The sequence below is a fragment of the Anabas testudineus genome, chromosome 6, assembly GCF_900324465.2.
Source record: "Anabas testudineus chromosome 6, fAnaTes1.2, whole genome shotgun sequence".
Classification (NCBI taxonomy): Eukaryota; Metazoa; Chordata; class Actinopteri; order Anabantiformes; family Anabantidae; genus Anabas; species Anabas testudineus.
This window is the reverse complement of record NC_046615.1, coordinates 11787623-11812635: the sequence shown is the minus strand read 5'-3', so window position 1 is coordinate 11812635 and position 25013 is coordinate 11787623. Positions and strand designations below refer to the sequence as shown.

The 25013-nt window shown below is 40.1% G+C and overlaps 2 protein-coding genes across 2 annotated transcripts in view; both read left to right on the top strand.

Moving 5' to 3' along the window:
• Positions 1–7961, top strand: part of pclob (piccolo presynaptic cytomatrix protein b) — a 48698-nt gene extending 40737 nt beyond the window's left edge. Inside the window, exons 27-36 of the mRNA XM_026365380.1 lie at positions 364–390; positions 824–917; positions 1868–1939; positions 2316–2610; positions 2911–3105; positions 5884–6025; positions 6120–6178; positions 6951–7088; positions 7212–7357; positions 7559–7961. Of these exons, the coding sequence (XP_026221165.1) occupies positions 364–390; positions 824–917; positions 1868–1939; positions 2316–2610; positions 2911–3105; positions 5884–6025; positions 6120–6178; positions 6951–7088; positions 7212–7357; positions 7559–7702 (1312 nt within the window). The 3' untranslated portion in view covers positions 7703–7961. The remainder of the gene's footprint in view (positions 1–363; positions 391–823; positions 918–1867; positions 1940–2315; positions 2611–2910; positions 3106–5883; positions 6026–6119; positions 6179–6950; positions 7089–7211; positions 7358–7558) is intronic.
• A 6110-nt stretch (positions 7962–14071) lies between these two features.
• Positions 14072–25013, top strand: part of LOC113166468 (voltage-dependent calcium channel subunit alpha-2/delta-1) — a 51551-nt gene continuing 40609 nt past the window's right edge. The window contains exons 1-3 of the mRNA XM_026366607.1: positions 14072–14157; positions 19815–19896; positions 20096–20212. Of these exons, the coding sequence (XP_026222392.1) occupies positions 14072–14157; positions 19815–19896; positions 20096–20212 (285 nt within the window). The remainder of the gene's footprint in view (positions 14158–19814; positions 19897–20095; positions 20213–25013) is intronic.

Genomic DNA, 25013 nt, shown 5'->3' with positions numbered 1-25013 from the left:
CTCTCTGCTGTATGCTGTATAGGTTAGAAATGAAAGCTCTGCAGAAGCTTGGTCTCCTGCTACCTCATTGGAAGTGCATTCTCTAATGTATTTACCTGATATTAGCAATAAATTGCACAGTTCAGGATAGTGAACAATTCATCCACGGAACAGTTGTAATCATTTTAAGTTTTTTAGTCTAAGACCAGACACAGAGCTGGGGTGAAAAACAGTGATACACCCTGAAGAGAATATTGATTGCCTCCGCTCTCTATCCTTTACTGCCTTTTTTTGAGCTCTCTGGGCTTCTCTGACTGTTTTTTGTGTTTTTGCTTTTCTTGTTTGTGATATCTGCCCTCCTCTTCCTCTTCTGGACTCCCTCAGCCAAGTCATGGTTGTCCAGAATGCAAGGTAGTGTGGTGCTGATCTTTGCTTTTAGTTGGTTTTATGATTTTTTTTGTTACTCTCTGTAAATAATGTCTCCAAAGTGGTTTTCCATCCTTTTGTTGTGGCCTTTGTTGTTCGTCCTATTATCTGTTCTAGTTCATGGTATTTAAGAGCATTCCTATCATTGCTTTTTCTCTCCATGTCTCACACTTTCAACTTTCCTCAGCTTCAGTAGCTGAAGTAATTTGTGATTGTGTAAAGGTATCATAGTCAAACACATAATAAAACAACAACAACAACAAAAAAGTAGGAAATTGACCATTTTACAAACATCTATTCTGTCCATATTTATTGAATATATCACAGTTTGGTGAATGTTTGCCATGGGGTCAGAGAGGGAAAATATATTTTAACATATTACTGACAACCAATCATTCTGAATATTATGACTTGTCAGTGCTGATAACAAGAGAAGGACCAAGTATGCCCAGAAAACCGTGAATCCAGAATGGAACCAGACTGTCATCTACAAGAACATTCATTTGGAGCAGGTACAGTACATAACATTAACACACACACACACACGTGCACACAAACCCTTGACCACACACACACATCTCTCTCTCTCTTACTATCCTGTATGTGCTGTGGGACACTTTTGGTGAAGTGGTCTCATACTCTTATTAGGATTCTGTCTTCATGCCTTGTCTCCAGGGTTGTTCTCCGTATCCCTGTGCAACCTTTTATCATCACTCCCAAGAGTCAAGTTAACAACCATCATTTCAGCTCTCACACAGCCTCAACACAGTCGCCCTAACTGTATGTCATTTTAACAAGAAAAGAGCGACAGAAACCTGATAATCATGTGCCCGTGTGCTCGTCTGCCACTCGGCAGCAGTGCTGCCGTGTCTATGAGTACCTTTGTTTATTCCTGGGTGTCTGTGTTTGCTAGGAGCATGTGTTGTTTCTCACAGACACCACCCAGATGGTAATTACAACTGTGAGGCATGGGTGCAGATGCAATAGTGTTGGTAGTCAAAGAATAGAGGCATTGCTGTGAAAGCAGTGGATTCATCGGCTCCTTTGAGGCTGCCTTCTGTTAATCATGTCTCGCTGCTGGTCAGAGATGTCTTAAAAATGCTGCTGCACTGCTCATTCGCCCACTCCTCCCTCTGAGACGTGCTTCCATCTGCTCCCACACATTCCCATACGCACACACACACACACACACACTCACAGGTACAGTATATGCACATATAAGTGTCCATATATTTGAACAAACCACATCTACTGTAATACTCTTTGATACAAAAAATAAAAATCCTTCCACATTTATTCATGCACTGCACTTACAGTGCAATGTACATGTGGTGTTTTCTTTCATACTTCTTCCACCCACATATACACAGACACAGGCACATTCACACATTTCTCTCCCTCACACAGGATCCCTGTTCATAATCTCTGCCCCTGTCTCCTCTTCTTTACTTTTTCTAACCAGTTAAAAAAGAAAACGTTGGAGGTGACGGTGTGGGACTATGACAGATCCTCCTCCAATGACTTCCTCGGGGAAGTGAGTGCTTTTCAGCTTAAAATGTCAAATGCCTTTAGTTTTTACCTCACACAAAAGGTTCTTTTTTTTATAGACTAGCTTTTCTTAAAACAACATAATGAATTTTTCTTGCAAACTCTTCAAAGTCAAGCTTTGTGCTTGTAAATCTGTATAGTGAGCAAATGTATATATTCTGTGCTAAATGCTGTACACATTACAATTGCTCAGCACAGTGTGTTGCTTATCTACTTTCATTCAAATCCCTTCTGGTATTCTCTTATGTCGCTGACTCTTTTTCTACTTGTTGTACTTGAGTGGTGCTTTTCCTTTCTGTGTTTTGTATATCCTTTTTGTTCTCTCAAAGTCACTGTCTGTCTGTATGCTAATTGTGTATTAGGTGTTGATTGACTTGTCGAACACCGCCCAGCTGGACAACACTCCTCGGTGGCTGCCTCTGAAGGAGCAGAGTGAGAGCATTGAGCAAATCAGAGCCCACCATGCTGCCCAAGGCCCACCAGGGTCTGGGTCAGGTCAGGGACATGGCCAAGGCCATATGTCAGGTCCTGGGATGGGCTCTGGACATGGAATGGGACAGGGTCAGGCACCAGGACATGGGGATGGGAGTCAGGATTCACCAAAAAACTCTGTAATCAAGAGCAGAAGCCATGGAATCTTCCCTGATCCAGCCAAAGGTAAAAGTATCTGATAGACCTTCTCAGGTCATTTTTATATGAGTTATTATGCTGAACCATGACACAGATATCAGTATTCCCGGCAGGTTTGTGTCATTTAAGGTGGTCACTGAGTTGTCACAGAAATAGAGACACAAATTCAAATAATTTCTTCACAGCTGTATTTTCACTCCATGTACTTGTCCATTGGCAAACAGCACATTCAAGACCAGAGTGAAGCAGAACCAATCAAAAACACATAACAGAGTGTTTCATATCCTCTCCACGGTAATCACAACATTACATTTCGTCTTTCTCTAGACATGCAGATGTTGCCTTTGGAAAAGTCACACAGCAGCCCAGGCAGCTCCAAGTCTTCCTCTGATGGGCAACTGCGCTCACATGGCCCCTCCAGAAGCCAAAGCAAAAGCAGCGTCACTCAGGCCCACCTCGAGGATGCTGGGATTGCTATAGCTGCCGCGGAGGCTGCCGTGCAACAGTCCCGCCTGCAACCAAGTAAATCCTTCCCCTACCCTTAACTCACTTCCTGTGATATGCTTCCTTTTCTCCTACGCATGCAAGCTTTGTTGAGATTGTTGGATGAAAAACCTGATCTGCTGTGTGTTACCTGAACATTCTACCTTTGCCTTTTAATCTCCTGACACTACTTTAGTTCTTTATGTGCAAAGTATTTTGATTCAATCAATAATATTAGTTTGATTCTACCTCCTTCAATATCAGATCAGGCTTACAAGTTTTAAGGCATATAATAAACACAAATAACTAACCTCATGTATATGAAAACATACTTTTAACTTGATGTAAAAATACTGCTTTAGCGAACCTTTAAATTAAGTCTTAAAATTAAATATTAATAGATCTGGTACATTCAGTACACAGTTCAACTATAGTATTTGAAATTCACATTTTCCATCTGTGTAACATTATTACTGCCTATCTATATTCAGGTATCTTAAGTAGGACAAAGTTGCTAAATTATTAGTATTAGTATTTGTTATGAAGACAATAGGAGGGTCTAATAACTTAAAACAAAACTAGGCGATGTAATTGTATGATTAACTCTAAAATTAGAGCCCCACTTCCTTCTGTTTCCACATGAAGTGTGCATGTGCCAATCCCAAGCATATGGTTTCTACAGAAGCCCAGTGTGGAGATCTCCATTCCCAGCATAGAAACCAAGCTGGGATGGCAATTCCTCACGTCTCGTATTATTTTAACATAATTTAAACAATATCCATTCATGTTTACACATAATCCTTAGTGTGATGTCCTCAAAATTAAAAACTATGTTTTCATCATCCCATTCTGGAGTAAGCTAACCCAGTGCCAGAGCTATTTAAGCATGCAGTTGCAGCTTCCCTGGCTACTTTTCCCTGGGCACTGAGGACTTTGCGATGCTGCATTCTGTATCTGTGCATGTGTGTGCCATACAGAAAAGTCACAGACACACACAGATATGGCACACAGGCTCCTCTCCCTACCCGGTCCTCCCCCATTCCTATCACCTAAAACAAAGAGAAAGGAAACAAAGAAACATCCAGAGGTTCAAAAGTCAACAGGAGGCTCACTCTGCACTCACCGACCAATGAGAGTAAAGAGGAACAGAAGTGTCAAGGGAAGGTGAGGCATAGAACATAGGAGTAATGTACTGATAAACATTAATAACCTTACATTATGAACCACAGTGCAATAAAACTAACAACTAAAATATATATATATAAGAAACTAATTTCAGTCACCTGCATGTGTAAATAATTCAGATCATGATTTTCTTGTATGTACTCGAAGTCTCTGAATGTCTGACAGTGTGCATGTATGTCTGCTAAGTCTGTTTTTTTGTTCTTAATTTAACTAATATATGCTTCCATAGCTGCAGAATTGGAATTTCTAGTTATTGCCTTGGAGTCACAAATAGTTTTTTAAACATGATCAAATGGTTAGCTAACTGTGACCTTGAAGGCAAATAGTGTTTCCACCATTAGTCTAGAAAGAAACAATTCACATATTCCCTTAACTAATCATGTTGTTTCGTGCTATATAGACATACAGTATAGTAACTCAACAGCAACCTGAAACCAAGAACAAATAATGAAATGTATAAAACGTTAATATTGCCTCATATTAAACATATCCTCGTGTGTGAATTGGGGATAATAACTAGTGAAGAATTTGCTGTATGTTAACAAATGTAACATATGGACTATTACATTCAAGGACAAACTGCTGATCTGCTCCTCGTTTGCTATGCTGTGATGTGATACAGAGTCATGTTCGACAGACTGTGTCACTGTCAGTGAGCGATAGCTGGGAGTGTGAAGTGCTTCCGTTTTCTGTTTCTGCTGTGTTTCTGTTGGACATTCATGCATGTGTGGTAAAAGCTGTGTCAGTGGAGGAGCTGTGTGTTCATGTACAAATCATTTACTGTAAAAAAAAAAGAGAGAGAAACAAACAGAGAGATAGATTTAAAATGGGATTAGTTGTTAGATTGAAGTGTTGATATCCTTTCACCTCAATGAAACAATGGGACAGTAGCCTACACTCTCTGGACCGGGAAATCTACCACAGATTAACCAGAAGAATATTTAGATGCTGGGAAGAAAGAACCAAATTTCATATCAAAACAGATACATGCTGTCCTCCAAAATTATGGTACAACATTGTCCAGTCACACCATACTGTGCCATTTTCAGAATGAGTGTGAGCCCTGTGAAAGAACACACAGAAGACCCTGCTACTGAAAGAGAAACACAGAAAAGTCCAAACTTGAGTTTGCTAAAGTACACATGCTTGTGCGAAAAATGTCTTGTGGACAAAATAAGAGATTTTGGTTACACTGGGTCTGTGTTCACATATAATAAGAGCTGAAGGTTTCAAAGAAAAGAAGAGACTTGTTAATATTATAGGGTAGCTTTGCTGCAATCTGTGTGAGGCTGGAGTGTAGAATAATCAAATGTCAGTGATGTCTCTGATAGGTCACGGCTCACACATATACATATAAAAACACCGGGAATCGTTGAGAAGGAAACATTGGTTCATTTGGAAGTCTGTTCCAATTTCATAATAATTTGCTGTATTATTTAATAGATAAAGATTTAAAGATATTAGATATGTTACAAATCAAAAGCCTTGTGTCTGTTGCATATGAGATAGTGGATATTTATTGTTTATTATTATTTAAGTGGAAGGATACCAACACATTTAGTCACATCTGTACATACATAGATACAGAGGTACTTTCTCACTTTCTTCTCAACTGCTCTTGCTTCCCCTCAGGACCAGGGCACCGGCTAAGTGACGTCTCAGGGTCAGTAGTGCTGTCTGCCCCAAGCCTTGTGGGAGATGCCTATGGAGGTCTGGATGGGGAAGAGGGGGAGGGCACTGGTGTGGACAGTGCTATCTTTCAAGTGCCACGCATGTAAGTCCACTTATGGCTAATGTTTAGCACAGCAGGAAGGATTAATGCTTTGGATTGCATTGTTATTAAAAATGCTTATATGTTTGTCTTACAGCGGCAAAACTATACCTAACGGCACAGACAAAAACGAACTAGGGACCCCAGAAAATGAAGGCAAGTTCCAGAATTGTCCTCTGTGCCAGAGAAGCACATCTTCTTATGGATGTATGACTCCACCTGCTGGGAATTTTGTATAATGACGCTGTTTTTTTTTTTTTTTATTACCCAGCCACTTATGTTACCTCCTCCAAAGTGCATTTTGCTAATGATACTATTCAATTGCAGGGTCAAATGCGGAGTTGAGCGATTATTGTCAATTAACAATATTTAGCCAGTGTAATGACTTAACGTGTGGCTTGGAACAGTGAAAGAGAAGTAGATGTTACACAATTCTACCACCTGTTCATAATATCTGCGTTTCATGTAGCTCAGGTGTCATGACGCCTAATGTCCGTCTCCAGTTTCAATTTGTAACAAAAAGCCTAAGGTCATTTAGGCTATAGCCTGGCAGCTGTTACACAGAAGAAGGTCAGAGGGTAATTTTCACGGTGCCTTATGACTCATTTAACCCACTTTACCCTATCATTGTCTTAATAAAACCCAGTGACTTGATAATAGACACATAACAGTCAGTAACTTCCATATGAAACTTTTCTGTTCTCATTCTGCTGTGAGCCCAGGTTAAGTGATGCATAATTGTTTAATTATTTAAATAAGGTTCAATAACACAGAGAGTACACGCTTTTTCATGCAACTGTAAGAATCTGCCTGAGGGTACTTGGTGCAGGGTTCAGTGTTTGCAGTACAAATAAAGTCACATAGAAATCCCAGACTGTTCTAAAATCTGCCACTTACTGTATGTCTCTCATTCGTTTTTTCCTTTTAGGTGGAAAAACGCAAGTAATGGGGGAGATTAAAGTGGCTCTTAAGAAGGAGGTGAAGACAGAAGGGGACCAACTGGTCTTGGAAATCCTACAGTGCAGAAATATCACTTACAAGTTCAAAAGTCCAGACCACCTACCAGGTCTGAAACTCTATTAGTGCACATGCATGAGTGCAACCATACACCATGTGTGTATACGATCTGTGTATATTGACTTTAAATAATTATGAATTTCAATAACTAATTTCTCAAATTTGCCTTCAGACCTGTATGTGAAGTTGTATGTGGTGAATGTGGCCACTCAGAAGAGGATCATTAAGAAGAAGACCAGAGTTTGCCGACATGACAGGGAGCCTTCTTTCAATGAGACCTTCCGATTCCCTCTCAACCCAACTGGACATTCCATACAGGTACAAGTAGTTAGTAATACCTGTAGAACAGTTCAACAGCTCAGGTCTTACAATAACATGTACTGAATCCTTTTTAAGTCAGTGTTAAAAATTGAAAATATATAGCAAATGTACATGAGACCTTGTTGCCTTGTAGCCACTTTATTCATGCATAGATGTAAAAGGAAGTATGACCAGGTGGTTTCTCCAATGTCTTTCCAGCTTTTCTTGGTATCCAATGGAGGGAAGTTCATGAAGAAGACCCTGATAGGAGAAGCGTACATCTGGCTGGACAAGGTGGATATGAGGAAAAGAGTGGTCAGCTGGCACAAGTTGTTTGTCAGCTCCACTCAGACCAACCCTTGAACACCACACTGAAAAACAAGCAGCAGGAGGTTACTGGAAGGTGAAGCCAGAGTGTACAAGTTCAGAAATCCAATTTGACAAAAAGATAAGGAAGTGAAAAGGAAAGAAGAAGAAGATTAAATAAAGACAGACATTTAATTTAATTCCTCAGTTCCCAAGTTCTAAGAGAGATTAATTATGTGCTAATACCAACAGTTGTACCATTCCAGCACTTACTTTATGTTTATTCTGTTTTTGAGTCTCTGCTGGCTGAGAAAAAAAAAAATCACTGCAGGTGCTGAAAGAGATGCAGCAAGCAATATGGCTCTGAGAGCAGTGTTTTGTTTTGGTTTTTGTAATTTTTTCTTTTGGTGCTGTGCCACTGAGCTAACATATCTGTCATGGGTTAGGGGTTGTAGGAAAATGATCAGAGGAAAAGATGAAGGGAAAAATTTTATCACATGAGTTAACATTGTTTTGTTTTTTTTGTTGAGAGTTATAATATCAAATGACGGCAGTAATATATTCGGATATCAGTGGTGTTAGATTATTTAATGATGGAGGAATGCATAATATTTTTTGTATGATAGTCATTTTCATGTAAAAAGCATTTGTGTAGAACAAAGTTAGACAGTTGACTTTTTGCTACGGGATGAAGATAAACTGTACAGCACTTCAGACTGTAGATATCACATATGCAGATCACAGAGCATATCAGAGAATCACATTGTACAGTGTGATGTTTATATAATATTAAAAAAAAATTATCAGATTCAGAATATATCGAGATACAATATACAGTATAACAGAGTTGTTCTCCTGTCACCAGATTATACAGTATATGAAAAGATATACACATATGATCTCTATTAAATTGGGGCTGTAGGTGGCGCACTGACAATCCTATAGGCTTCTTTAGTCTGTGGTGTAGACAGTTTTGAGAACTGTTCTGTGAATGTGGACCAACGTGAGCTCAAGGATGTTCATGAATAGCTCTTTCAGTCCTGTGATCACACTGCCGCACCATGCGATACTCAACAGGGCTGTGATGGATTCGAATTTTAAAGCTAAAGGTCAACATCTAGCGACATATTGATATTCAGCCGGCATGCTATTGTGCACAACCGGTGAGAATCATGACAAAATGAACAGCATTTTGTGCTCTGAAGCCAAAGCACACGCTGTTTTGAATGTTCCATGCCAACTGTAGGATGACAAACGTTTCTGACATCTGTGTCATGTGTGCAACATTTTACTTTAAGTCTTTTGTAGTTGCTCCGAGTACGCTAATATCTCCTTCTGTGTAGCCCATCATGTACAGTAAATTACACTGTTGGAATGGACATGTAATTCACACAAGTTGTGTCAAAACCACACGTAGTTGTGCAACTGTCATTACATCCTGTATGACAGCTCTGCTTTATGTGTATTAGTAAAGCACCCTGGTCTGAGTTTTACCTTAAAAATAATTTAAAAACAAAGAAAAAATGTTCTTACCAGTCCAATGTCGAGGTTTCTCTGTGTGTCTCACTGTGCTGTAAAACTCACTGTGCTGTTTCGTGTCAGTGACTCCTGTTGCAACACAGTGAACCAGCCTCTTTCACTGCCTGTGACCAAAACACTCAGGCCCACTGGGGTTCAGTCATATTTAGGTCAGAAGAACACATGGGAGGCCAAGTCTCATTACTAATGTGCGAGTGGAAGATCCACGGATTCATCTTGTAATGTTTTGCCACCATATGTGCAGAATGAAAAACAAGTGACCCTCAGAACTGCTGTCAGTGTATTTAGGCAAATCACAGGGCTGATGCAATTTCTTTTTTATTTTTATTTTTAGAATTAAAAATAACAGAAAAAACTACAGATACGATTAAAACAAGATGTCACTTGAATCCTATAGCAAAACAGAAAAGAGAATATAATAAGGAAGGGAACATGGTTGATTCTTCAAATCATTATTTTGCTGTGCCAACTTTTATTTTATTTTATTTTTTTATTTTAGACTCATTGTAATTCTATGCAACTCAGATGTGTTTGAATGCATTTGATCTTGGAATTAAATCTTTTCTGTGAACATACAGTCTTAAAATAGTCTTGTAGAAAAGTTAATTTGTACATCACAGAAAAATTTAATATATTGATTTTTTTTTTACTGATTTTAATACATATTGATGTTAACAACTGTTAACATTTACATGGAGCTTGTGCACTTTATTATTATATAGTTTATTTTCTTCGAACTGTCACGACACAGGACATCGTGTGTTTTGGGTTTCTGATTCATGCAGTGTCTGGTGGCCCAAAATTGTGTGGGGTGCATTTTGTATCTATGTGGCAAAACAAACAAACAAACAAAAAAAAACACGTTAGAGTTTCTAAACACAATCTGGGAGGAAAATCATGCTTACTACACCACGATCATAGTCTACTGACCACCCTGTGAACCAAGTGCAGTGAAAAAGACATATTCCCTCGATGCTCAGTCGCGGCTGTAACTCGTATTTCATTATACTTCCCTCGAGCTAAATACTGTTTGTTCATATCAGCTGTTGCCTGCAAATTGTGAAACCATCCATTTGTCGTTGTTCTGAGGGGTGTGAATGTGACTCGAGTCCTTTGACATGTGTACATAAAGTGTTTATTTTCTACAAAGGTTGAATGTTTCTATTGTCCAAAGTTTGAGCATGTGAGTGTTGAAAAAATGACAAAAGACCTATAATTGTACAGAAGTGAGTGTCTATAGTGGTATAAGGGGACGTGACTGTGTAATTAAAACATGTGCTGTCAACCAACGACTATCTGTGCAACCACATCCTGTAAACGGCTGAAACAACGCAAAGGGAAAAAAAATCTATTCAACTTCAATAGTTGTCTGAGACTTTTATGTTTTGGATGTTGCATGTTTTGTTGATGGTTTGTCAGTATATTTTGCCTACAGATGATGTTTAAAAAGAGACAGAATATGTATAGATTTATCTGTATGCTGACTGTAAAGAAATATGCTTGTAAAATTGTCTTGTTTTTCACTCAGTGTAAAAACAAAGAATCTAATGTTATGGTTTTGTGGTTGTACACAGGATGTGTTGAGATATTATGCAAATTGTGCTGTAAAAAAAAAAAAAATCAGCTGTTTCCCTTGAGTCAAAAGAATAAATATCAAGAAGAGCTATATTACACATGCTGGGGTGAACTTGTTTTGTTTGTTTTTGTCAGCGACAATAAATCTCTCAGACCAGACAGCAGAGGAAAATCAGGTCTGCAATTTGCCACTGTCATGAGTGAAAATGCACAATGCGCACGGTGGCTTCAATTAGTAAGCGTGTATTTACTGGAAAGAACGTAACACCCCTTAACACAACACTTCATTACCTGTTTGTTGCGCACTTTAATCATTATTGTTAATTGGGCAACGTTCGTCTTGAACTGCAAAAAGCCACTGGTATTAAGTATGTACAGGTTGACAGTTATGTGCCAACAACTCTAATCAAAAATACACTGTTGAACTTGAGGGTAAGGGTGTATAACAGAGCTGCACACAAGGTGTCAGGTCTAGCTTTGTTAGGGTTTATTTTGATTTCTCTAATGGCTAATTTTCTTTATTTTTCTTTTCTCTAATTGCATTTAGCTAATGCTTCTGGGTAATATCAACATATCTGACTAAATATTCTGTTTAACTGAGCTTAAATCCAGATAGTCTGCTTGAAAAGATTAAACCAATGTACTTGTTCATGTCTTTAATGCTGTCTTTAGCTGCAGTTTGGCAGTTTGGCCACTCTGAGGCAGAGTTTAGCCAAACTAACATTTAGGTATAAGCTCTTCAGCTATTAGACAGTTTTTAGTTGAAAACCACTTTTTAAACTTGTACCTCTGGCATTAGTGTATAGAGTGGATCAACTTAAATATGATCAAATAGATGTAAGTGTTAAACATACAATTGTACACCTGAAGACATCGAAGTACAATTTGAAAAAAAAAAAGTTATTTTTGCAGACAGGGACGCAAGCTCAATGCTTCTGTCTGTATATAGATAAACTAGTATTTCACAGGATTGACTGGAATGAAATCACAAGGGGACAAAACTCTCTCAGGTGTTACATAACATTAACAGGATGATAGGATAGGACGGAGCAGACAGAAGTCTAATCCTGTCCTTAGCGAGAGCTCCTAATGCTTACCCTGCCTGCCTTTGCACCTTGTTCTGCACAGTGAGTTGCTTCGGATTAAAGCTTCTGCTAAATGTGAATGTGATTTCGGTGCATTACCTCTAGATGGCAGTATCTTCTATGCAATAAATGTGACTTTATGGTTTTATTTATCTATAACTGGCAGTGCTAATTATTTCATTAACGTCATTACTAAAGATATCCATGTTAACAGATGGTTCTCCCATTTGAATACAGGATTAGCCATTATGATTCTTGTATTTTTAAAAAGGGAATCCTGCTCATTCTGGATGTTTCGATATGTTTAGAAATAATTATGTTCATTTGTGTGGATTAAAAACTGATGAATTATAGAACAAACCATGGTTATTAGTCCTATATGTAGAGCGTAGCTGCTACTCTGTGGAATATATGGCTGTTGTCAAGCATCTCGGGCTTTAGAAAGTGATACACTGTCTGCCAGGATCTGTCTGACAGTTGCCATTAGTTTTTATTCTGCTCATTTACCATTATCCATTTCTTAGATGTGAGAAGAGGCAGGGCAGCACAGGCACTAGTCTGACACTTTTTTTTTCTATTCAGGATGTGGTGCGAGATGTTCCCAATTATATATATATATATAAAGTATTGAATCAGGATGTCTGCAGAGGAAGTCTCCACTGCTCCATCCTCTCCACGCCGCTCTATGCTATTATGTTCCCTCACGCCACGACACCTCTCCAGTTCTCCCCTCATTCACTCACTGTTACGCTTCTCCATCCCATCAGCAGGTGCATCTGCTCCTCTGCTGAGGGAAATGAGTGTGAGGAAGGTGTGGTCGCAGAGAATGTGCACAGGGTGATGTGACGGGGGAAGTGAAGGGATGAGGAGGGGGGAAAACAAGGGAGAAGCAACAGTGCAGTAGACTGAGAGTGAGGGGAGCGGTGGGGATGGGAGAGAGACAAAGAGAGGAGAAGGAGGGGAAAAGGGGGGGGGGGTGGGTGAGAGGACACGAGAGATGGTGTGTGGTTGCCAAGCAACAATTGATAACCAAATCCCCAAGCATTCTGCTTGTGCTGCCCTGCCCTCCCTCCAGGCCCGAAATACACACACACACACACACACACACACACACACACACACGCTGTTAGGTTTATGCTTTTGCTTTGTTATTTATCCATTTAATCAAAGTGTTGGTTAAGTTAAGACAGAAACTGGGACTTCAGTGGTGCTGTAGAAATTATGGCTCATGTTAAAGTTCAATTCATTCTTATAAGACACGGAGGACTGATGGCTCTCAGGTTTACTGGGCTCTTACTGTACTCTGCTGATCAGATTTTCCATTATCCATGTGGGATCAATAGAACTGTCACTCCGACAGTGATTCCTGTGTGGGACACTCTTCTCCGCTTGCTGTCACTCGCATGCTACCAGGATGAATGAGAGCAACTGTGTTATCAAAGACGGTAAATTACCCCAGTCCCTCCAGACTGCAGGGCACTGAAGGGCTGCAGGGCATTTTAAAGAAGAACGACCCTGCATATGTATTCAGTGTGTGTGTGGTACTTGTAGTCAGACCCTCCTTTTAGCAGGTGTTTGTTCATAGGGAAATAAAAAAACAATGTGTTGCTCTCAGTATAGTATTCTGTACACCTCAAGGCAGGGGAGGAATATATTGATTCTTTTTGCCTTTTTCTTTCTTTTTTTTTTTTTGGATCAAAACAAATATCACAGCCTCCTCTGAAACTTGATATTGTGTTTTTTTTTATTTTTATTCTGCAGACTACAAGACTACATATGGTAGTCTTGCTTGCATTGAGCCAACTAGGGCGCTAATGAACATCATACAGATGTGACAAGTTCTGATGAGCATATGTGCGTTATTTCCCGACGACTGGGCGCGCACCCGAGAGAGAGAGAGAGAGAGAGAGAGAGAGAGAGAGAGAGAGGGGGAGAAGTGGGATGGAGGGAGGGAGGGAGGGAGACACTGAAATAGCCAGCTCCTGTACCTGTTAGAGCGCTGGATGGCCGGTGATCAGATTAGAGGCGTCAGGGTTCGTTAATCTGTGAGGGAGCGACACACTGCCACTCACCCTGCTGCTGCTGCTGCTGCTGCTGCTGCACACTGCTCCCATTCATCTGCGGCGAAAAGGCACCGGAGCACATTTGGCGTTGACGCACGTCGGGGAATTTCCCCCCTCTCCGTTTTCTTTTTCTTTTTTTTTTTTATTATTTTTTTATTATTATTATGGATACCTGCAGGGTACGAGCCTGGGTGTTCCTGGTCCTGTTATGGCAGGACGGGTATTTCGCGCAGTTTCCGACACAGCTCATGTGAGTACAGTCATTATAAGCTTAATTCTAACAGTGGGTGGTTTTTTTTTTTTTTTTTTTTGCTTTGCGGTCTCCTTGTTGTGTCAAGTGTTACGTTTAATGAATCACTCGCCGGGTGCGCGCTGGACGATACAGGCTATACGTGCGCGGCTGGGGGGGGGTGGGGGGTATGGAAAGTGGGGTGGGCTGCTCGTTTCATTCACGCACCGGTGGTCATCTTGATGAAGATATGTCTGCAGGTAGAGAACATTTCAGCTTTCCCTGTGGCTGCTCGCCTCCGGGCGGTGATTAATGCTGGTTGCCATAATCAGCAGTTTGTCGCCGGTGGATGACTCTGTGGCCACCGGGCGCAGTGACAGCTCCACTAAGAAGTTGCTGAGGAGTTACGGTGGCTTCTCCCCGGACCTGTTCCTTCATTTAAAAAATGCCAGAAGTTGCATTGTCTTCACCTGAACTCCCAATCTGGACTCATTCTCCAACATTAAAGTGACAGCCAGTAGCTTTATTCAGTCATCAGTCTGTTTGGGGATTGCATGTTTAACTCTCCTATACTCATATTACTGATAAAGCATTTTTTGGACCTCTTAAGTTTGCATGTTTCACTTTTCTTCTCTTTTTTTCTTTTAATTACAGTTTTAGTCACCATCACACCAAACAATAATAAAGACAAAAACAATGCCCATCTTCAAATATCACCAAGTCACCAATTCAAGCCAAAGAGCTGCTGCTGTAGCAGAAAACATTTTTGGTATAATGACATGAAATATGTAATATGTGTGCAGCCTACTGGTGATAGCAATAAAAAGCTAGTGAGCAGCTAACAGCTCATTGTGCTGAATCTGCGCTATTTCCATTTCTGAATGAGAAAAGGAGTGTTTCAAAGTGGGATGGATCAAAAGCCATATCAGCTTGCAGGTAAAATTGGTTCACAACATATTAACAGTTAAACATTATTGTTTCTTTCAGCGTTTGCCATGTCTAGGTGGCAGCATTAAGTCCTTATATCACTTGCTTAGACTTTGGGATGCCTGGAAATAAGTAGGTCTCATTATCTAATTGTACATTATTTTAGAGGATAGCGGTCTGTTTTCGATTTGCCATAGTGACCATTCATCGTTCTTCTGGATTCAGTATCTGTTAAAAGTAGAAGAGGTTATTATTTTCAATCCTTTGCAGAGAAAAATCTGCAGTCTGAGATACTGTAGTCCTTCTTCTTCTCCTCCATCGCTCTCCAGATGCACTCCTTGGTGACTAACAAATATTTCCGCGCATGTATGATTGCGTCCAATACTTTATTTTATATTAATAACATGAATGTCTAGACATGGTTCATCAATTCAGTGCAGACTCTAGAGGAATACATTTAACTGAGATTGTATATGGCTGTAAGTCTAGTCAAGTTGTATTTATTTAGCACATTTATTCAGCGGTGACCCCACTGCTGGATGAATGTGCATAGATAACAAAACTTTGATACTTTCAGTAGTTCTCATGCTTGCTTGGGCAGACTGCTCCAACATTTTAGAGCACGGACACTAAAAGCTGCTTCACCTTGTGTTTTTGTCCTGCACTCTGGAACATGCAATAGACCTGTGCCAGAGGATCTGAGAAAATGTAAACGTTCATACAATGAGATTATGCTCAGCAGATAGGCATGTGTGAGACCACGAGGTGCTTTAAAAACGTGTTTCTCATCAATACGGAAACTGACAGGTAGCCAGTGGAATCACTTTAAGACTGAAATAATGTGTTCTCTCCTTCTCCTCCTGGTCAAGACTCTATTGTAGCAGAGCTCTGGATCAGCTGTAACTGGTTTGTAATGTTTTTGGGCAAAACAGAAATTAGAGCATTACAGTAGTCCAGCCTGCTGGATATAAAGGTGTCAGGTGTAACTCAGAGAAAAGACAGCAGCTTGCCTTAATTTACGCAAAGTAAGGCAAAGTGTGTTTTTCTCTGAGATGGATTAGTGTTTTAATATAGACGAAGTGGGCTAACAGAAGTTAAACTTAACTGGATACAACACTCAGGGTCATTAGGTGCATTCTCCTGGATTACACTGACGGATGGAGAAAATTAGACCAATTATGAAAAGTTAGTTTTGCAAAGTGTTACCAGGCTGATTTTGTCTATTTTTCAGTAAATAGCTCCCATGTTCCAGTAACTAATCGGGAGAAAAAAAATATTTTTTACTACAAAAATGGGACGAATGCTTTCTTGATTGTAAAATGCCATACCATGTGGGATTTTCTGATTTTGGCTTGTTAGCGATATTTCAGAGTCAGATCGTCATCAAGTCCAAATTGTTTATCGCTTTAAGAAAGACAGAAGGTGCAGAGGTGGTCAGTGCTTGATTCAAAAACCATCCGCTTGATATCAAGGCACTTTCAGTATCTGGGCCAGGCTGAACAAGAGCTGAATTAGCCACTTGGGTGTTAGTGTGCGGTTGCTACAGAGTGCGAGCAGAGCACCATGGGTTGTTTTGGTGTATAACTGTTGGTGTTTCCATGCTTCATTTGGCTTTGCTGTCTGGTCTGGACTTCTTCTGACTTTGCCTCTATAATGATGTGTAATTACACAGTAGTTTAACACAGCCGCCCACTGAGGTACACACTACGTGCCAGCTCATTACTCTCTCCTGCTCCGAAAGTGATGGTAACACAACATCTGTCTCTCTCTTTCTTGTATTGTTTCCCTGCCTCTCTTTCTGGTTTGCTCTCATTTGCTCTTCCCGTGTCTGAAAAAAACAATGTAGGGCAGTGTCTGACCCAGTTGCCATTAGTATGTGCATCTGTGTGTGTGTGTGTGTGTGTTTAATTATCCAGTTTTGTACCAGAGGCTGCACTAATCAAAGCCCAGCAACCAGAGCACAAAGAAGAATTTTGCTACCTCAGCTCAACAACAATTACCTGTTTGTGCATCTCTGACTCATCGTGTTATTGTAGCCACTGATGAGAGTCTATAATATGTATGTGATGGTGTTGAAAATGTAACGGATGGACTTGTATGGAAAGGGCTAAAATGAGATGTACCAGTGTTTATTGTAGGAGGTGAAGACCAACCATGAGGCCTGTGACATTTATGATGCATTGTCAGTAAACTAGATTGGAAGCTCAAAGAATGATTGGAAATGCACGATTTAAGGATGAGGAATAAATGTGCAGAGATTTTCCATTCCCGTAGATAATACATCTGATTGTGCTAACATCTATTTGATAAGCACATTGTCTTATATGGATATTCCTTTACAGACGGGGAAGGGGAACTATAGCTGTTTATTTTATGGTCCTTTACTATTAACCACTGTTTGGTTTTTACAGTTCACACACACACACACACACACACTGATAACTTCATTATCATGTCACGAAAAAATAGATTTTTAGATTTTGAAAAACAGAAGGTGCACAGTAAGTCCATGTTACCCATACTTGGACATACAGCAGAACACATACAGTGCACTCACACTGCACCGTAGCCTGTGTTGTCTCATCCATTTGTCAGCAACTGAGAGGTTTTTTTTTTTAAACAGATTTACACTGTTAGCAGTAGATTTCACAGGAACAGAAACTCTGGAGAGACGGCCGTCTGCTTCTCTGAATGTCAAGTCCTTGGAAGCATACACACACACACACACACACACACACACATAAGCTCTGACTCACAATTGACTTGTCAATGCATCAGGCTTAGAGAGCTAAAGGGTCCAAGGTTCACTAAAATACCTTCCACTCAGCTTGCTGTTAGTAGATTTGGGGACAAATTAGGGTGTGGCCGAGGAGAGTTGCAAGATTCATCAAGTACTTTATTTATTGGTTATGTTCACTTACAAGTGATCTGGGTGATTCAAAGGAGCAGAATAAGAGAATTAAAGATAAAGGGCTAAACATAAATTCAATATATTGTGTCAAAATATAGGGTATGAGGTGATGTGATTATATGTGTGAGTTATATAACAGTGTAATCATTTTATAAATCAGTAAACATAGCCTTATTTAATATGTGTGCAAAGCAATTTGTTAGTTAGTATGAGAGATTTTACTACACCTTACAAGCATGGAAAGTGTCATCCCTCAGCTTTTACTAGTTGTCTCGGAGTATGTAGAGAACAATTCGCACTTTCTGCACACTTTCTTTAATTTTCCAATTGAAAACCGTTTTGGGAGGAAGTTGAGAAAAGTATGAGTCATGTTTGATTTAGAGGAGCCTATGAAAGTAGAAAACATCATCCAGATTTATATATTAAGAAGAACAACACAGACTGATAAGTCTCTGCATGTAGCAGCCCTGAGGCAAGTGACAGGGAAACGGAGACAGTCAAATCCATTACTATTAAACTCTTGGTTTTCAACCATAGAACCAATTCAATTCTCTTTTCCTAAATAGGCTCACACTGTGTATACTCTCTCTCTCTCTCTCTCTCTTTCTCTTTCTCTCTCTTGCAAGGTGTCTTATCACAGTCTTGCTCTGCATTCTTGCTTTGAATTTTCCTCATTCACTGTGGAGTTTTTGTCCCTAATGTATCTTCCCCATTTTTTCTGGCTTCTTGTTCTTTTGTACTTTTTTTTTTTTCTTTGTTTACATCTTACTACCTCCCTCAGCTGTGCTGAGCATCACAGAAAAAAGTCTGCACAAATACTGTAACTTGTATGAGCTTCATTACACTACAGTGGTAGTTTTTGGGGAATATTTTCCGGGTATGCATATTTGTTTTTCTGTGCTTACTCTAGTGTGCATATGTGACTGTATAATATGTCTCTGCCTTTTGGGAGGATCACAGCTGAGTCTGTGTTACAGTAAGTGCATGGCATGGGCATAACAGCATCTGTATCCCATGCCAACCTATTATCATTCTCGTGCAATATTAATGTCACTGTGTCATTGTCCATGTTTGTGTGCATGCGTGACAGCATATATGCTTCTACATGCACACAAGTATTCTGCTCCTGGAAGCCTCTCATACCAAGTATGCTTCTAGATGAGTCATATTATTCTAATACAGTATGTAAACATGTTACTTAAGGCATAATGTCTTAAGGCTCATTGTCCTCTCACGTGTCATGATCCCGTCAGTATAGCCGCAGCCTGATTTATGATGTCAGAATATTGTAACACATGCTGTGATCTTATAGAGCTTTGAAAAGAAGATTGGAGGAAGATGAGAGGAAGGTATAATCCAGCGTGTGGCAACAAAGGCTGGACCTAATGTCTGAAGAGGTCTTTGATACACAGAGAAACACGTCAGTCCTGGCCACCTCCCACCCCCTTACCTGCCAACTTACATCACCATCACCAGTCACCCACCATCACCCAACAATGGCTGACACTCATCTGATTGGCTGACTCCATGTTTGAACCCTCAGAAACAAATCGTATTGGTTGACACCCAGTGACATGTGTTTGATTAGTTGACACCGTATTTGTTCCCAGCGATTCGAGTTTGATTGGCTGACATTTTGCTTGACCTATCAGAGTGATTCTATTTGACTTTGTTTGTTTTGATGCCGTGTGACTGAATGGCTTGTGATATAAATATATAGAGAGATGCAAGATAAATTGATTGGCAGTTCAAATGCTCTCTGAAATGTCTGTATTGTTGCTTTTTTACCTGGTTACGTCTGAGTTACAAGATCAGTTGTGTGAATTGTTTCGCCCCATAGGATTAAAGAATGGGTTGATCAGATGCAGAAAGAGCTTGTCACCCTGGCAGACACAGCCACAGCTGAGAAGAGCCTCACTCAGGTATAAACCCTTAAATCCTACAAACACGCATAAAGTGACAGCGTAATCCTCACATGCATGTCAGTGCAACAAAAAGGGGCCTTTAGTGCTCCCTGTTAAATTCACGGAATTGCACACCTTCACATTTTGATATAGGATATAATAAATCACCAGTTATGTGAATGAGCGTATGCAGTATCTGCTCTCTTTGTCTGTCTAGATATTTCTGAGAAACCGAGACCTGTACACTGTGGAGCAAAATGATGCAGAGGAGCTGGTGGCCAGAGCAGCCAGGAACATTGAACAGCTGCTGCGGAAGAGGTCTGCTGCCTTAGAGGTAAAACTAACCCCACTCACAGTAACCAACTGTCAGTTTGCAGCTTTATGTCGGTTTAAAAGCTGGACAGGATGACATCTTTATGAACAAGGGCAGTGATAGAAGTTTGAATTTTTATTCCATAAGTAAATATTATATATATTTAATAAATGTAGTATAGCTGCATCAAGTCTAAATGAATACATATGGATTTGGAGGAAATTAATTGCCATGGCAACTTCTTTTTGGAAATGAGAAAGCATTTAGCTTACATGTGAATCATGGTGGGCAGACTATATTTAATTGATTTTCTACCATGGACTAAGTTGTTACCAAGTGGGTTTGGTGGTGGGATAGGGTTAACCAAGAGAAGATATTTGAATGTCCAAACTTTCCACTGGCAAATCTGCCTGTTGTTCTTGGCTGTTCTTCAAAAAAGGGACTGAGTTGGATTGAACTCACGTTACTATGCTGGGAAGAACATCCACAGAGAGAAATACTATAATCCTAAAGTCTTATCAAACTGTCTTTATAAAGTTAAACTAATGTTAAACAAACATAGTTAAGAAAAACATTCCATAAATTATTTATTGTATCATCTGAGCAAAATTTAGTTTGTTGTTTGTTTGTAATTGTTGATGATCCTTTAGATGAAGCAGGTTACATTTAGAACATTTGAACAGCTTTGTGGGAGCAGGTTCCCAGGACCCCTTTTCTAAATCCAAAGGTTCCCACTGGGGGAAACAAATGTTAGTTGAACTAATTTGGTAAACGCACACAAATAGTTCAGTTGTGAGGAGATATGTAAAGAAGAGATCTACACACGTGTTTTTGTAATGTTGTAGATGCACAATTTGAATGGGCAATAGCCACAGTGGATGAAGGCACACCAGGGTGGAAAGCAGGGATCTTTCTTCTGCAGGATTCACTGTGATAACAACAGCTTTGACTCCGGGGAGGTTCTCTCTCTCTCTGTCTTTCTTTTTCTCCTCAGCAGTGGGTCAAAGTTGCTCATCTATATCAGGAGCCTGGATTGTTATTATACATCCAGAGAGAGTTCGCAGCACCCCTTCCTCTGCCTTGTTAGGGCCTCACCATTGTTGTCTTATTAGTAATGGAGAGACAGTATGAATGTTTATAAGCATATGTCATGCCAAGTGTCTGTCTTGTGTATGTTAAGTAAACACCCTGGTGTTCTTATCATTTTTCTGAGTACTGGTGCCATAAGATGCGTAAGCAGCAAGGACAGATTGGCCTCAGTGCATAAGGATGTGATGCTGTTCAAGAGAAATAATTACGAGGTTAAGGTCTGTTCGTGTGTGGGTGGGTGGTGTGTGAGGGGATCAGCTAGCCTGATGCGGACAGACAATCAATCCAACTTCCGGACATCAGTCACCTCTCAGGTTATATTGCATCTTTGTGTCTCATCCTCTCCTATGAGTAACCTCGAGGCACACCGATATTAGATTTTACGTCCTGAGATGTATGGATGGGCAGATAAACAGATGAATGGATGAACGTGATGGATGCATGGATTGACAGAAAAACTGAACAAAGGAATAGGGCGCAGAGAATGGAGCAATTAGAGCAACTGAGAGGAAAAGCAAGGACATGATTTCCCAAGCACAGTGACAAGAAACAGCAGCAAACTCCAATCAGAACGTGATATATATATAAATATATGCGCAATCCCAGTAGGCAGTGTCGTGTGCTTTGAGATCATTTTTGCTGACCAGTCTTTAAAGTTAAATAAATTTGGATTTGGCTGGAAACTTTATCAGACAGAATACAGGAAGAGGATCTTCATTGCAAATGGGACTTCCTTTCTTGTTCTGTGCCTTTGATATTAGCTTGAGAGTGACTTTCACTGTCAATATAATTGGAGATCGCCTTAGGCACTTGAGCCACTTTCATTTAGTTGTCAACTGCTTTCAAACTTTAATCCTCCCTTTGTCTTTGCCTTCTCTGGTCCTCTGTCCCTCCACCTCTGATTTCTATCTCTGACCTTTGAAAGGCCACTGTATATCTAGCTACAGGTGTTTGAAACAAGTGTGTGTCTGTGGGCCTACTTATGCTTCCATAAATAAGTGTGTGGCAGAGTGTAACATGCATTATTAATGAGTAGTTGGCTGCACACTGGTAGAAGAGATCGCTTTATCAAAGGTTTTACAGTGTATACTGGGGCTTGATGTCAACAGAGAACACTCACAATCATAGACACCTATTAGGAAATGTGCTGCTATAGGGTCTGATGATTATTTTTGACCAAATAAACATCACTTGGGTGTCTCTGGGGTTAGTGTAACTTTTTGCTAAGAAGACAATATGTTGTCCAGTTATAGTAACTAATGTATGTATTTTTATTATTTATTACAGGATGTAGTGTAACCACATCCTGAGTTTTACCCCCATCAACATATGAAGGTTTTATTAGACAAAATTAGGTTGCTATTGTTAATAAAGTCACATGTCACATAAGCAAGCAATGACAGCTGACAGTGGAGCGCACATCCGTACATGCACATATATTATCATGTTTATTAGAGTAAGTATTTTACTACTTCCAGATCAGGGGAATGCTTGTCAAAAGTACTTGACCACATAGTGAAAGTGTTTGACGTACCTGAGGCTAGATCCAATTACTTCAATGCATCTCTCCCTCCCCCATCCCCTGTGTGCTTTCTCTTGGTCTTGTTGCCTGTGTACACTGTAATTAAAAACTTAATTATTGATGCAGCAGAACTGTTAAGGCAAAAGGCCTGCTGATAAAACACTGAAGACAGACATACTGTTCAAAGGCAAGCTCACACATTTAGAGATTGTCAGTGATCCACCTTTCTGTCTCTCTTACTAATAACCTGCAGCCCCATATCTGCTACAGCTGTGAGCCCTGTTTTTTTTTTTTGAACATCTACATGAGGTGAATTCCTGTGTGTGTGTGTTTTCTGTGTATGCAGTGTGTCTTTTCTACTTTTTAGTTGAAGGGCTCTATTCATTGACTAATGACAGGCTGCAATATAACTTAGATTAATATCTCAACCAGCTCCACTAAAACACACAGGTGGCACACTATTCTTTGTGTGAGATGCTTCATACGAGTGCGTGTGTGCACGAGGCTTTGGACAACCAGACGTGAAGACTTGCTATAGGCTAAGGTTAGGGTCTCAGTCTTAGTCTTCAGGAAATTAATGTCGGTGGATGTAAAATGACATAAAACAATAAATATGTGTGTGTGTGTGTGTGTGTTTGCAGACTAAAACATCTGCAATGAAATCTCTCATTACTTTCTATAGTTTTTTGTCATTATCTTTAATGGCAAAAGATAATGACTTTTATTGACGACTCAATAGAAGTTGATCCACTAAATCACCTACTGCTACAGATAATCTCTGTCTCTGCCTCAGTTAACATTCAATCTTACAGCATTTGTAATTTTCTCATACTTTATACTGTGATTGTGTTCTAATTATGATAATCTAGATGTGTTCCTATGTGACCAGATAAAAAGCAGCCTCTCCTCTCTACTACACCAGTTTGGCGTAGGGTTTATAAAAGACAGTCCACATGATCCACAGTATACTTTGTCATACACGTGTTTGTTTCAAAACAACACTACAGCACGAACCAAACCTGCAAGTGGCCATAATGAATATTTTTAGACTAACTCAGCAATTCACAAGCTCTAAACCCAACAACCTGCTCAGCACCAAATTGCAGAATAACTAATGTAGCAGTAAACCTGTGAGCATCATGAACTCAAGCTAGAGAGCTAGATGTTAGGAATCGATAAAGCTGATATAAAATGAGCTGTTTTAGAAAGTTTGTGGCCCAAAGTTGCCCCAGACAATTCATACAGTTTTTAAGACATGTGTGATTGCACACTTGATGGGAAAAAAGATTCCATGTGAAATTTGATCAGGTGACATACTCGCGCTGTGTTTGACAGCAGGATCTAAGATACGTGCACGAGAGCGAAAGAGTTGAAGGGAGGGAAGGAGACAGGGAGCAGCTGCAGATTTACTGTTCCCATCGGAGAGTTTGCCCTGTGTGAGAGGCCATGTGAGGCAGTGCAGCTCTCCCCTGGGCTCCCACAGCTGCAGATACCTCGGCTCTTTCTGTCTCGTGCTCCCTTTCTCTCTTTACTCATCTCCCTTCCATCTCCACCCTTTTCTTTCTGCCAGCCCCCCTCTACTGTATCTCTCTCGTGTCTCGCTCATGGCCTTTTGCCATAGTTCTCTGTCAAATTGGAATTTGAAATCAACTTTTCTTTATCTCTCCTGACCTCTTGTCTCTTTCTTCTCATGCCCATTCTTTCCTCCTACTGAATGCCTTCCCTCTGTCTGCACCTCTCCTCTTTACTTTTATTCTGGATTACTTTCTAGAGTTAGATCCCCTGTATTTATCAAACCTGCACACAGGAGGGTGTATTTGTTTGTCATTTTTCCTGAAAGCGAACTAACTGTGCATGGCTGGTTTAAAAGCTTCATCATTCTTTACTAACAACCACGTTTTAATGAGAACTACCAACACTGTGATCATGCTGAGTCATAATATTATTTTTCTCCCTTTGGACCATCCGTTCTGTTAATCCATCTGCTTATATTTTATGTCTTCCCGTCTTTCCTACTCAGAGTCCTATTTTCCGCTGACCTTTCACACCTCCCATATTTTTTACTTTCCTGAAATCCCTTTGAGTGGGGACTCATTATGGCGAATAGATAACCAGTGTTTGTGAATGTGGACACGTTGTCAGAAATGAGGATGCTGAAGAAAGACTGGCTGTGGGTGTTAATGATCTTTTAGGCCGTTACAACTCTGACTG